The following is a 14,123-nucleotide window of genomic DNA, read 5'->3' on the forward strand; positions in this document are numbered from 1 at the left end:
AAACAAGTAAGAGCGGGCTGGGGTGAAGTAGTCTTTGATTGCTGACCAGGAAACAGCCACCGGTCAGTACTCTTTTTTTTTTGCAAGAACCCCAAATAAGTATAAGATAAGACAAGATAAATTTAGCAGTTTCAAATAAATACAGGAGAAGCAATGTGTTGTGAGTAATAGATGTACAACTACTAACTGTATTTCATTTAGCAGCAAGAGGTATGCCTGGTGAAAAATGATTAGAAAAAAAACACAGCAGATCTCCTCCTTGAAACCCCTAATGACTGCTGACTTAATCAAGAACACTGAAGATTTCATTTGCCTCATTGACATTTTGAGCTGAAAAGGACTCATAGCACACACAGGGGATCCACTTACTATTCATGGACACCAAGTCTCCCGTACACGGTAGCTAAACTTAATGAAGCAGATTTAAACTTTAACCAGTCTGAGAGCACGGTTCCCCAAACGGTACCTGTTTTTCCAAAACGTGTTTTCATGAATTGTTTTTTATGAATTGCAAGCATTAAATCATCAACAACACGGTCATGCACAGTGAGTCCATCAAGCCCCCGCACAAAGCATAACTGTATAAGCGTGACTTACAGCGGTTATAATCACGTTATGCAGGTAAGAAACACTGCACCGTTTCTGTCTAAATCGAGCGTGCATCCCTACCTTTCCTAAAACTCCTGAAACTATTCCTGTGATCCCTTTCAGCTGTCTGAAAACAAAAATATGGCCTTCTGATGGCATTTCACCATTTCATGAAATTATGATTACTTATTTCTATAAATCTATGTATGTACTTCTTTCAGACATATCTGTGAGTGATGTGGATGTGTTTTTGTATTTCAGAAGTTTTGTATTTAGCACTTTTTTGGCTTTTTTAGAAATAAGAAATAAGACAAACGCACAGACATATCTGTAGAAATACATTCATATAAAATCCATTTTATAAGTCATTTTTTTCTGATTTTTTTCTGTTCTAAGTTGAGACATGAGGCTAGGGTACTATTTTAGTATATAGCAGTTGTAATATGCTTACAGTAGTGCTTTTTATTATTTTTTCAGATGATTTACTTGGACGGAAATAGAAATTCTGTGTTCTAACCTCTGTAGCTCTGTGTCAGTAAGGCCTAGTGTCACAATGCCACTAGAAACAACAAGTTGAGAGTGTTAGCTTCACAATGAACTCAGGGTCATCACAGAGGGCCAAAGCATGTGGAAACTGCAGCACTTTTTTAAGGGTAAAAATTTAGGCAAGAAAATCATATATTTTCAAGTGGTATGAATTCAACAAATCCATAATTAAATAAATACAATTATTTATTGGCAAGGACGGAGTGAAGGCATGATATGTGACCGCCTAGAGAAATCTCAAGGACTGTTAAAGTACCTGGTAACTTGGGTTAGTATAAATCTGTCATCACATAACACTGTCAGTGCCACCTATTGGTGAGAAGGCACACCACACCAGAAGAGTTAACTTCAATACTTGATGTTTACGGAGGAAAAACTAAACTAAACTAAAAACTAAAATAACTACATGTACTGGGGACAAACACTTTTGCCAAACATTGACTTTGTTTTGCAAGATCTTGAGTTTTATTTGTGAGCTCTTACTTTTGACATGGAGAAGAAAAAACATTTCAATTAATAAAACATGTGCTGGAACAATCACTTTTTGCTAGTTGCTAGCTCGTATCTAGCTAGCAGCATGACATGATTACATCACCTTGGTTGTCTAAATAGATCCATTGTTTATTTTGATACGCATTTAAACAATCAGGAACAATGAAAACACAATGTTTACCATTAGTGAACATTTTATACAATGAAACGGCAAGTTTGTGAGTTTGCCACATAGCTAGCTAGCTATACCTTGGCTGTATTATGAGAATGAACTAGCTACTTGTAAGAGACAAGAAAGAAGCTCATGAACAAGCATGTTGTTACAACACAAACTAGCGGTATTGACATCAACAGTCAACATTGTTCATTATAACACTTGTGTTTGGCATTTATTAATTAGTAATGCTTATAAAAATAAACGATGGATGAATTTAGACAACCAAGGGTATGTAATCATGTCATGCTACAAGCTAGGTACTAGCTAGCAACTAAGGTTAGCCGGCAGTCATTTACATCAGTCAACAACAATGTCCATTATAATACTTCCCTTTGCTATGTCTTAATTAGTAATGCTTATCAAAATAAACATGGGATGTATCTAGACAACCAAGAAGATGTAATCATGTCGCACTGCTAGCTAGCCTGCTAGCTAGCCTGCTAGCTAGCTAAGTTATCCTTATTGCAAATCCTTTTGGCAAAAAAACTCGATATCTTGCAAAACAAAGTAAAGATCTCGCAAAACAAGGTCAAGATCTCGCAAAAGTGATTGTTCCAGTACATGTTTTATTAAATTTAAATTGATTTTTTACATTTAAAATTTTCTCCAATATAAAAGTCAAGATCTCGCAAATAAAAGTCAAGATCTTGCAAAAGTGTTCCCAGTACATGTTTTTTTGTATTATTTGAATATTTTCTTGATGCCTCCCCCCCTCCTTGTCACCTCGGGGGCTCCGTAGATGTTAAATCAACAAGATCAAGAATGAGTATTATTGTGAATGACAGGGCAGTATGACTTAATACACTTTAAAACTACATTGGCAGATCCACAGTAATGGCAGGATAGCACCCTATGACCGTCATACACGAACCAGTGCAGGACTGCCCTTCTGCTCACTTACCAAACTGTGCCTGTTGTCGCCCCATTTTCCATTGGGGTTGGCCAGGTGACAGTTTTTGTACCACCAGGCACCACGGTGGGTCAGGGCACAGTTACCCAGAGCGATGTCGTTATCATTATCAATAGTAGTCCAGGGTCGGCCTTGGTGGTAGGTCATAGCATCACCTGTGGGATCATTAACAATAATTAACAAGCAATAATCATGCTCATTTTCAGGTTCATACTTTTATTTTCAGTTTCTACTAGAACAGGTTTATATGCTTTGTTGTTAAAAAAGCATATTATTTTTCTTACATTTGTCTGAGTGTACCCTATATTCACCCTATGTCTAAAACGCCCCGTTTTAGGGCCTGCTTATTTAAGGCAGGTATTCACCCAGGTGCACCCATCTACTGTCTGGAGAAGTCTGGCCAGACGTGGTTTTCATGGAAGAGTTGCAGCCAAAAAGCCATACCTCAGACATAGAAACAAGGACAAGCAACTCAAATATGCAAAAAAACACAGTCGGAGGCATGGCTGTTTGGCTGCAACTCTTCCATTAAGAAATAAGCTTGATGTGTTTTTCATCTGTTGCCCATCGGTCAAGTTTACTTGGCTGACCAATGCATCTACGATCCTCAACGTTGCCAAACTTTTTGCTAGTAATTATAAGAATTGATGCTGGTTTTAAGGCAAAGGGTGGTAACACCAAATATTGCTATGATTTAGATTTTTCTGTTGTTCGCTTCCTTTGCATTTTGTAAATTGATAAAAAAATTAAACAATCATTTATATTTTTGAAAGCATTCTAAGTTTACAGCATTTTTCCACACCAAAGACGTTTGCACAGTCCTGTACACACAACACACACACACTCGCACTAGAGTGCGGATCGGGCCGGATTATTCTGTCAGAGCCCGGCCCGCGTCCGACAGAACAGTAACCGAACCCGACCCGAGCCCGACAGGCATTAAGATATTTATGTCCGAGCCCGACCCTTGCCCGACACAATTAAAATCGCATTTGTTTCTCATACTAATGACACATGTACGTTTGTTTGTGCGGAAAGCCCACTTTTATTAACATCATATGTGGGGGATTGTGTCAGTAAATCTGAGTAAAATAAATACCTTGCTTAACCTGTATAAGCCGCCCCAATAAGAGATGCGGTAATTCAGCATTCACTCACACATATACTGTACATGTTTAGTTTAATGCCTTGCTGCCACTGCTGAGAATGTAATATAATAGGTTAACTTGATATAGGCCTAGCACCTTTTACAGACAAAGTAGCAAAGTGCTTCACATGATAACAATTTGTAAAATACAGTAAGACCCAAACAGTAAATAAGCAAGCAAAAAAGAAAAAACAAACGAATAGAAATAAAAACCCAAAAGTTATAAACAGGAAAAAAGAATGAGTTTACGCTAAAAAATGTTCAATGCCTTATCGCGGTGATGTGACCGAGCCCGACCCGAACCCGAGCAGTCTTTCTAAAAATCTGTTCGAACCCGGCCCGGCCCGTCGGGTCCCGCCGGGTCCCGTCGGGCTCGGGTCGGGTATCCATCCTCTAACTCGCACACACATCATCATATATATCATGTGATTTTATTAAGACCATGACATTTTTATATCAAAATATGAATAGATTTTTGGAATTCTATGAATCAATTTTGAATTGGTCGGACTTGAATAGCAACTTGAATACGAATCAAATTTTTTGCACACCCCAAATATCTACTGTATATATAGTAATGTTATGACATCACAACCTTATGGAAGACTTGACAGATTGTTTAAAGGCACCGTTTCTGAATACGGTCTGTGGAATTTCTCTGTGGATTGAGCTTTTTTGATACTTTCAGTCTCTCTGTCATGGGCATCGGAAGCAAAAGAAGTGGGTCGGTCCACCCTTGCTAGTCGGTGAAGATTAGAGCCTGACCGATAAAGGATTTTCAAGGCCGATACCGATATTTGGTTATTTAAAAATGTGATAGGCCGATATATCCAGAAACCAGTTATAAAACATAAACAGATCTCACTAACACCAGTTATTTGTAGTTATTTATTTGTTTTATTGTCAAAACAGAACAGAGGAACATCTAAATATATTGAAGTTCTGATAAATAAAATGTTAAAAATACAAAGTTAAAGTCCTTTATACAAAAACACAATAACAAAAAAAACAAAAAACAAAAAAAATAATCTGTTGCCAACAGGGACGCTGTAGAGTGCCCTCTGGTGGATAAACTATGCAACACCAACACTCATAACATGGTTGACAGTCCATTTTTATTTATCAGAATCAATTATTTGTTATTATAAATAATTTAGATAAATGAATATTATAAATGCCGATACTAATAGATCGGGAAATGCCTAATATCGGCCCGCGATAAATCGGTCAGGCTCTAAAGAAGATTACAATACAGTAGTAGTTTGGCTTTAATATCAACACATAGCACTGGTACAACAACTATTTTCTCTCACTGAACAGGATTCAAAGAGCTGCTCTTACCGTTGCAGTGATCCAAAAATTGTCAGTGATGTTACACAACCTATAGGCCTAGGGTAGTGTAACAGACCACCCCTACGGTTTTCGTGATTTTCCTTTGGCGTTGATTAAAACCTGTTCTCTATGAAGGAAAAACCCTGATTTAGTAAGCTAACAGCAAAAGCCACCTGAGTAGCAGACATGAAAAGATTATGTGTTTACCTTGCTGTATCTTGGGTAAGCAGAAGGCGTGAGAAGTGAAATCACGGAATGGAGTTTATATGGACTCTGAATGAGCCAAGTGGAATAGATTTGAGGAAACAGTAGCGTGGAAGTCGAGGCTGTAGCTAAAACCGAAATAGAATTTGATGAATTTGGGCATTCCTCAAGTGGAATGGATTTGACTGATGGCGCTCTGAAAAGTAAAACTAACAGATGCGCTGAAAAGAGAGCGGGTCCCGTGTCACTGGTCCCTGACGTCTTGTCCCGCCCACATACAATTGTTCTGATGCCCATGCTCTATAGGCAACTATGCTTGCTGTATAATCAAAAAGACATGGAAATCTAACTTTTTACAATATGGGAACTTTAAATATTGAAGAATAAGTATACAATTCAACCTTCCTCTATCAACAATATATTCTTAGATTTTGCTGATGACTTCTATTTCTTCCATGTGTTCCCAGAAGAAATTTAACAAAAAGGCCAAAAATAGAGAGATCCAGTATATGTTCTGCAGCACACTGTGGTATATGTAGACACAGCACCCCACTTGCTGTGCGTGTGTATCTATCTGGCTCAAAAGCCAACTAAATCCTGCCTTCCTCAGATGCCACCTTCCTTATATAGCTCCCGTCTATAACTGACTGAACAGAACATTCTGAATATCCCACCTACTCTTGGTATGTATTAGTTTTCTCAGCACCCTTGAGAGTTATGGTTTGGGTGTCTACCGCTTAAAACCCCTCCATTCCTCTCACAGCCTTTTTTTGTCCCTATAACATCTTCTATTCGATTAAAGTAAATTAAAGTTTTCTTTAATTCTTCTTAGTGCTACACATGCTGTCTATTGTATTGCTGGTAGTTTGGAAAGATATTAGGGGCAAAAGGCCTACCTGCTGTCCCACTGTATTTGCCGATAGTGAGCTGGAACTTCTGCTTGACCGGTGCAATCTTAAAGTTGTCATATACAGCAAAGGCTCTCTCTGCGCCCAGTCCCAGGTCAAACCTCAGCTCATACTGAGTAGGAGTGTTGGTGAGCTCATATATCTTATCCAGACCTGAGGGAACAGACAGACAGAGAATGTGAAAGCAAGAAGAATTACTTTAGTGCTGTTCATACGGGGATGTTCCAATGTCTGCAGAAACAGTGCTCACCAATCCAGAACTCGTCTGTCATGTTGCCAAACCCGATAATGTACTGTTTCCAGCGTTTCATAAAGTCCAGCTTGCCAACGGTACGTCGTTGGAGCACCTGAAAGCATTGAACACAGGATGCTTACAAACAGCTATTACTTATGTTTCATACTATCTGCTTTGGGATGTTGGTTATCATCTACATCACTGAAGTTCCAGTGGCAATAACTGTCAACTACAAACCCCAATTCCAATGTTAGGACGTTAAGTTAAACGTAAATAAAAAACGTAAATAAAAGCAGAAAACAGTGATTTGCAAATCCCTTCAAACCTATATTCAAGTGGATACACTACAGAGACAATATATTCAATGTTCAAACTGACAAACTTAGTTTTTTGCAAATATTTACTCATTTTGAATTTGATGCCTGCAACCCGTTCCAAAACAGCAAGGACAGGGGCAACAAAAGACTGGAAAAAAGTTGTGGAATGTACAAAAGACTGGTTAACTGGTCATGATTTTTTATAAAAAGGAGCTTCCCCTAAAAGCGTTGTTGTTCACAAGCAAAGACAATGTGCGTTTCACCACTTTGTGCACAACTGCGTGAGCAAAGAGTTTAAGAACATTTCTCAAAGTACAATAGCAAGGAATTTAGGGATTTTATCAACTACAGTTCATATTATCATCAAAAGATTCACAGAATTTTGAGAAATTTCTTTACGTGAGCGGCATGGCCAAAATCCAACATTAAATTCCCGTAACCTTCAATCCCTCAGGCAGCACTGCATTATAAACAGACATTATGTAAAGGATTTTACAACAAGTGCAAACTCTACCATGCAAAGCAAAAGCCATAGATCAACATCACCCAGGAACGCCGACTGCTTCTCTGGGCCCAAGCTCATCTGAGACGGATTGACGCAAAATGGTTCTGTGGTCTAACGTGTCCACATTTCAAACTGTTTTTGGATATCATGGAGCACTGTACTCCGACCCAAAGATGAAATGGACCACCCAGATTGATATCAGCGCAAAGGTCAAAAGCCAGCATCTGTGATGGTATGGGGGTGTGTTAAAGATAACTAAGGCATCATTAATGCTGAAAGGTACATACAGGTGTTGGAGAAACAAATGCTGTCTTTCAAGAAAAGGAGGTCCCTGCTAATTTCAGCAAGACAATGCTAAGCCACATTCTGCACGTGTTACAACAGCGCGGCTTCGTAGTAAAAGAGTGTGGGTACTAGAATGGCCAGCCTGCAGTCCAGACCTGTCTCCATTTGAAAATGTGTGGTGCAATTTGAAGCGCAGAGATCGGGGACTGTTGAGCAACTGAAGTCGTACATCAAGCTACAACAATAAGGGTCCTCAGTTCCCAAACGCTTATTGAGAGTTGTTAAAAGAAAAAGTGAGTTAACAGTAGTAAGCATGTCCCTGTCCCAGCTTTTTTGGAACGTGTTGCAGATATAAAATTCAAAATGAGTCAATATTTGCAAAACACTAACAAAGTATCATATCAGTTTAATGTTACAATCTTTTCTTTGTAGTGTATTCAATTGAATATAGGTTGAAAAGTATTTACAAATCATTGTATTCTGTTTCTATTTATGCATTACACAACATCCCAACGTCATTTGAATTGGGGAATGTACTTCTACTAACTGGAATATCCAGTAATTACACTGCATTGCCATACAGATGGGGGACTCAAGACTTAAAAATGGTTAAAATCAAAGAATCAGAGGTCCAGCTATATTGATTTTTAGCATGTGGACATCAGGATAAATTTTGAAAAGCCAAAGAAGACATTATATAATAACTTCAGTTTTCATAGGTGGAGTGATCCTTCATTATTTACCGATATAAATTCTGCTCACATAATAAACATTACTGTAAATAATAATAAACTGTATTTATAATATCCTGAAACCTTATTTAAAAGATTGTTTTCCATATTTTGGTGTGTGCAGATTATCAGTAATTTGTACCAGCCAGCCGCCTCCATCAGTCTCCATGTCGCAGTAAACCTCAATGGGTTTGGAGCGGTCGTTGTTAATATAGACTGTGTAGATAGCACTCTTTTTATTGCCATTCTTCATGATCTGAACGCAGTCCATGGGGAAAGGGTACATCAGGCCAACTACAAAAGAGGTTATTATTGTTGAATACTCAAAATGTGATGCAATGTTACAGCGCAGAATAACATAACCTAATAAACGTCAGACAAAGTGACACAATACAACAATAAAAAAAAGAAAAGACCATATCAGGAAAGAGCAGAGCAGTGCACATACCTGTTCTGAAGACAGTTTCTACCACCTTGCTCCTCTTGTTCTCCGTGTAGGCAATGATGGTGACAATATATCGCTTCCCCGTCTCCAGACTGGCCACAGCAAAACTGTTCTCGCTGGCTCCAAGCCGCTTTTCAACCATCTGAACCCAATAAACATCAATTTAACTTAACTTACTGCGTGAGAGATGGCATTGTCTTGAGTTTCAATTAAAGGCATCAAGATCACTCATCTCATCCATGCACTTAAAATACTTCCAGTAGATTCATTTTAGTTCTGACCACAAGAGGTCAACATTCTACAGAGCTTAAATTGAACATACACCTTTACTGTCACCTCAATCTATTTTAAACATCAAAAAAACAGTTTTCCAAGCTTTCTGTATGCTTGTAATCTTAAACATACAGATAGCTTGTAAACATCCTTGGAGGTAGCCTACACCCTTTGAATCAGGAACCCCAGTATCTCCCTTCTGGATGGAGGCTAAGAATCCCTGGTTGCAGAACTACAAGATATTAAATTATAGAATTAGAATTACTTTCACAAAACGCACAACCACTTTGGTCGTGTACTGTTTTCTATTATTTATATCCATGTTTTACTGTATGTTTTATGTGGTTTATTGTTTTGTGTGTTGCATGTTGTGTAAGTTTTAAGGATGTCCTTCCTCTTAGACTGTAAACCTAGTTTACCCACGGGTCCCAATAAAGTAACCTGTACCTGTAAACACAAAAACAGGACTTAAAATCCTGCACGGTTAAGTTCAATATTCCAATAATATGATACTCAAAGGAACTGCGGTTCTACCCAATGCAAAATGAAAGGGTTTTGCATACTCCTACACAGTCAAACTCAGTTTTCCATATGAGGGTGTTCTTCATAATTCAATGGAACAGTTATGTAAAAATTAAATGCAAATATACCCAAATACAGAATACAGAACACTTATTTCTGTAGTAACAAATTGTAAGACAAAGAGCTTAATACTTCAGTTGTGGCATATGTGAATACATTTGGGTGAGAAAATATGACTATGTTACCTCCATGTTCCCATCCTCATCTCTGTAGCTGAGGCTGTACCCCTCAATGTCAGCGAGAGGAGGAACCCAAGTCAAGAAAGCAGAATCCAGCGTCACATCGGTCGCCTTCAGGTCCTTAGGGGCATCAATATCTATGGATTGGATTGTAAATCGAGTAGATTACAGCACAAGAACATGTTGTATACTTTACGTTCATCAATACATCTTATCAACTCGGGTCTAGATTGGGTAAGCAGATGATTTTTGGTACTTCTCTTTCTTGAGTTTGTTCATAACAAACTGGGCAAATAATCAATTGTGAGTGAATATATTCTCTTTAATTAAACAGATGTTTTAATTATTTTTTGTTAAATCATAATTTTAATTAAACACTTTATTTGTGCTTCAGTTCAAACCGTTGTCATACTCACATGCAAAAGCAGTGGTTCTCAAACACTTTGGTTCTCAATTACTTTGCGGTGCAGTATCATCCCTCTTTATTCCCTCTCTCTACCTTTTCTCTCAATGCCAAGGCCAACATTCATGTCATCTGACACACTTCGCAGCCTCTTCCCCTGAAGCACGACAACAGAGATGACTGCCAGCCGCCTGCAAAGTTACAATTTGCCTTTGCAGATAAACTAGTAGTTATTCCTCTGCCATATTTAAACGCTTTAGAGGTTTGACCTGAGACACACGCTGAAATAATTTGTCTGACACAGAGACGGCTGGTGTAACAGTGGGAGCCATAACCTCCCATGGCTCAAGAAATTAATGAAAGCATATGTCACCATGATGTACAAAATCAGCCCAAGCTATTTACTACTTATTAAAGTCAAGACTCATAATTATAGTCTTCTTCTGGTATAAACACTGCCTTCTGTTTATATTCAGGAATCGTCCAATTGTCAGTTTTACTATCACTGAAAGAAACAAACATCTTTATCTGGTAATTACGAGGTAATGGGAGTAAAGTGTGAACAGTGACACATTACTGCATATTGTGGTATCATTAGTGGAAAGCAATGCAGCTGAAAAAGTCTGTGAAGCACACTGTTTGTTTGAAACCTTTTTAACTGACGCATTAATGGTGCTTGTTACTAGGTCCTATAACATCTCAACTGTAATAACGCGTACTTTTATGTGTCCCTGATGATATCTTTTGACACAATGTCTTTCCTCTCTGAACCGAGCCCCACGTTGGTCTGTAGCTATCACCGTATCTAATGAGTTATGACAAGACAGGTTTATAATTCAAAACTCTTTCACCTAAAGCGCTCAGGTGATTTTACAGATCATCTGGCTCACACAAAGATACCCTGTTGTCAACATGTGCTGCCGCTGCTATTTTTACGCCAAACTAAGTCAACAGAAATGCCCGGTGACCCGGGCTGGCCTATGGCTAACATTTCCTGCCAGAGCAGGAGTTTTGGTGTTTTGGAAGTTCAGAGTAAACTAATTTTGACTTTGAAAGACATTTACAGTTGATTAATCAAAGGTCATATGACGTAAGAATTAATGGATTGCCGTTTTGTGATCAAACATAACATTCATAAATAAAGTGAATAAAAAAGCAATTTCCAAGTTCACTTAGTAAGCCGGTGTCCACAGAATGTGTTAATAATTTAAATTTGACTGAATTACTCTTATTAAGACTATCAATCAGTTTTGCAGGTTATATTGATACATTAAAAAGCACCAAATGTAACTTACTGTGCCAACGAAACAACCCAGATGTATTGCCTGACCTCTTATACTTAACCCTCGACCCCGGTGAATACCAGTATATCCAGTACTGTCACATAAAAAAATACTAAAGTAGGCTAATATACACACACAACTGCGGCAATCCACAACCAAATTCAGTGCGATTTATCAGCATTAATTACAATAATGGGACTCTTTAACAACTCTATAAGGATGAAATAACTGCACTCTTGTGTTCTTTATCTGAAAGGCTACAACTTTTCTATATCTGTACATAAGGCTGCTCCAGATAATGACCTGTTACTGCTGTTATAGAACCAATAGCCCCCCAAACTACAGCCACATGTACAGTAGGAGACCAGCTTTAACAATCTTGGAACTCAAAAGCTTTAGGCTAAGATAACAGCATTTTTAAAACAGTGCCACAGTGGTGGTGCCTATGGACCATGCACAGCATTATGATGCCTAAGAAAAAAGATAAATTTAAAAACTGCCCAAATGACTTTTACTTTTGTTTGGCATGTATGTTATATAAGCTTTCATCATGACTGCCACTGTCAAAAAAATACCTTTTATTTGATGTTAAATTGCCATTTCCAGAGAGAAGATAGCTTTATTATTTACCAAATGAGAATCATGCCTATTTGTTGTGTATTAACCTGTCTCAGCTTTTGTTGAGATCTTCCTGCTTCCTTTGCTCCCCTTGATTGCCCAGATGTAGACAGTGTAGAGGACACCAGGCCTCAGACCAGTCAGCATGTAAGACCTGCTGTCAGACCCGACCGGGATCTCCTCACTAAAGCCCTCAGAGGAGCTGTAGGTTAGGATGTAGCCATCAATTTCTGCCTGGACTGGATCCCATGACAAGCTGAAGGTGGTCTCTGTTTCATCTTGGGCTAAGAGGTTAGCAGGAGCATCCAGTTCTAGAGGAAGATGTTAGTGGAGGTGGTTAATATACTACACATGCAAACTATAGGAACTACTGATGAAAACTACAAAATGTGTGGTTTCAAATGAAATCTTTTGGCATGTACTGGCTAAAAAAATAGGTAACATTGATGGTGATTACAAGGAGAAGAATGATGTTGACCCTCATATACGGCATCGTAAGCAAATGAGACCCAGACAGTAAGTTTGTAAGAAGACAGCATGGGATGCAACAGGTGTCTCTGTGCTTGAACTCTCATCAGAACTGTAGCTAAATTTATGTCACTCATTTTTGACTGCACTTGTTTCATGACACGCTGATGGAGTGGTTATTTGGAGCGCCACGTTCTGCATATAGAGTCACAGTTTTAGCAAGAGCCAAGGAAACTCTGCCTTGAATAACAGCCCCTGTGGCCAGGGAAACCTTGCAACTAAGCCAGAAAGGCTGGAAGTTGGGGTAATACCTGTTAGGCAAATAGTTACGGACTAAGCACATTATGACTCATGTAATGTGCACTCTGAGAGAGAGAGAAGCCTAATCTAATGCAAAATCTTATAATATCTACACTGGTTTCCCCTGGTGGATGGAGTCTGGTGCACTTGAATGTTGCAGGGAGGAAAATAAAGATTGGTCAGAACATTTGGCATTCTGGGTTTGCTATGGATGCAGCTTCAAGGCGCAGTGGTTAAAAGGTGAAGAGTGCTCACCCCAAGAAACTTGGTGGTGGACAGCATGAGTGAAGAAGGCTGTCAAAATGAGGAAAGAGTCTTTCAAGGCCTTCACTTGTCCTCTTCTGGTAAAAGGTGTCTTGTTCCATTCATATAATTAGGCAGCTGCTCTAAGGATCCAGGTAAATTGGGATTTTACACACAAGTAAGATTGTAGGGCAACAACAAAACATTAGGGGAATTGAGAGCAATGCAGACAATATTTCAGATCATTAAGAGACAGCTGAAGCAAAGAGTCCATCTTCAAGCCATCTTTCATCTGTAGACATACAAAAGTTGGTTGGGTGGTAAAGAACAAGAAACTGAACTGATCATATTGTTGGATACAAGAGGCTGAGATGAGGTTCCCCAACATGTTGGCTGATCTCAGTCTGCACAACAGAGTGAAGACTCTATTGATCTGAGAGAAATATGAATACAGCAGTTTTTCTTCAAGAGCAGCAGGTAGATGTGTTTGGATCACTTGGAAAGAATGGCCCTGAGTACCTCTTTATGCACAAGTTATTAGAGGCTGAGGGGAGACTGCAGGGTAGTCGCAGGACATGCCGGAAGGATTACACCTCGAAGCTGGCATGGGACTGCTCAGAAAGAGCTGGAAATGGGCTAATGATGGGGAAAAGAGGGGCCGATTGCTCGCTGTGACCCGCATAAAAAAATTGCAGAGAATGGGGATTAATACATTGCAAAACTACTTAAAACAAACAAGCTATTTGGTCTACCATGTGAATAAAACATTTTCTTTTGCCGTTTGCAAAAAAGTTGTCTTGTCAAAATAACAATAAATGATGCTAAACATAAACATTGCCAAACAGAAGAATATGCGAGATGCGTATTTCAATTGAGGCATGGCTTCAATTGGTGGGTTTAACAGACAATGGT

At 38.8% G+C, this 14,123-nt stretch overlaps 1 protein-coding gene across 6 annotated transcripts in view; it reads right to left on the minus strand.

The window, feature by feature from the left end:
• tnn (tenascin N) overlaps positions 1-14,123 on the minus strand; it is a 49,580-nt gene that overhangs the window by 1,872 nt on the left and 33,585 nt on the right. For 5 of the 6 annotated variants that reach the window (XM_034888009.1, XM_034888011.1, XM_034888013.1 and 2 more), the window contains 7 exons: positions 12,248-12,511; positions 9,903-10,033; positions 8,866-9,004; positions 8,560-8,711; positions 6,595-6,691; positions 6,333-6,497; positions 2,745-2,908 (listed from right to left, as the gene is read on the minus strand). In XM_034888009.1, coding sequence (XP_034743900.1) covers positions 2,745-2,908; positions 6,333-6,497; positions 6,595-6,691; positions 8,560-8,711; positions 8,866-9,004; positions 9,903-10,033; positions 12,248-12,511 — 1,112 coding nt within the window. The remainder of the gene's footprint in view (positions 1-2,744; positions 2,909-6,332; positions 6,498-6,594; positions 6,692-8,559; positions 8,712-8,865; positions 9,005-9,902; positions 10,034-12,247; positions 12,512-14,123) is intronic. The other variant, XM_034888014.1, reaches the window with a different exon arrangement.

The sequence above is a fragment of the Etheostoma cragini genome, chromosome 12 (assembly GCF_013103735.1).
Source record: "Etheostoma cragini isolate CJK2018 chromosome 12, CSU_Ecrag_1.0, whole genome shotgun sequence".
Lineage (NCBI taxonomy): Eukaryota > Metazoa > Chordata > Actinopteri > Perciformes > Percidae > Etheostoma > Etheostoma cragini.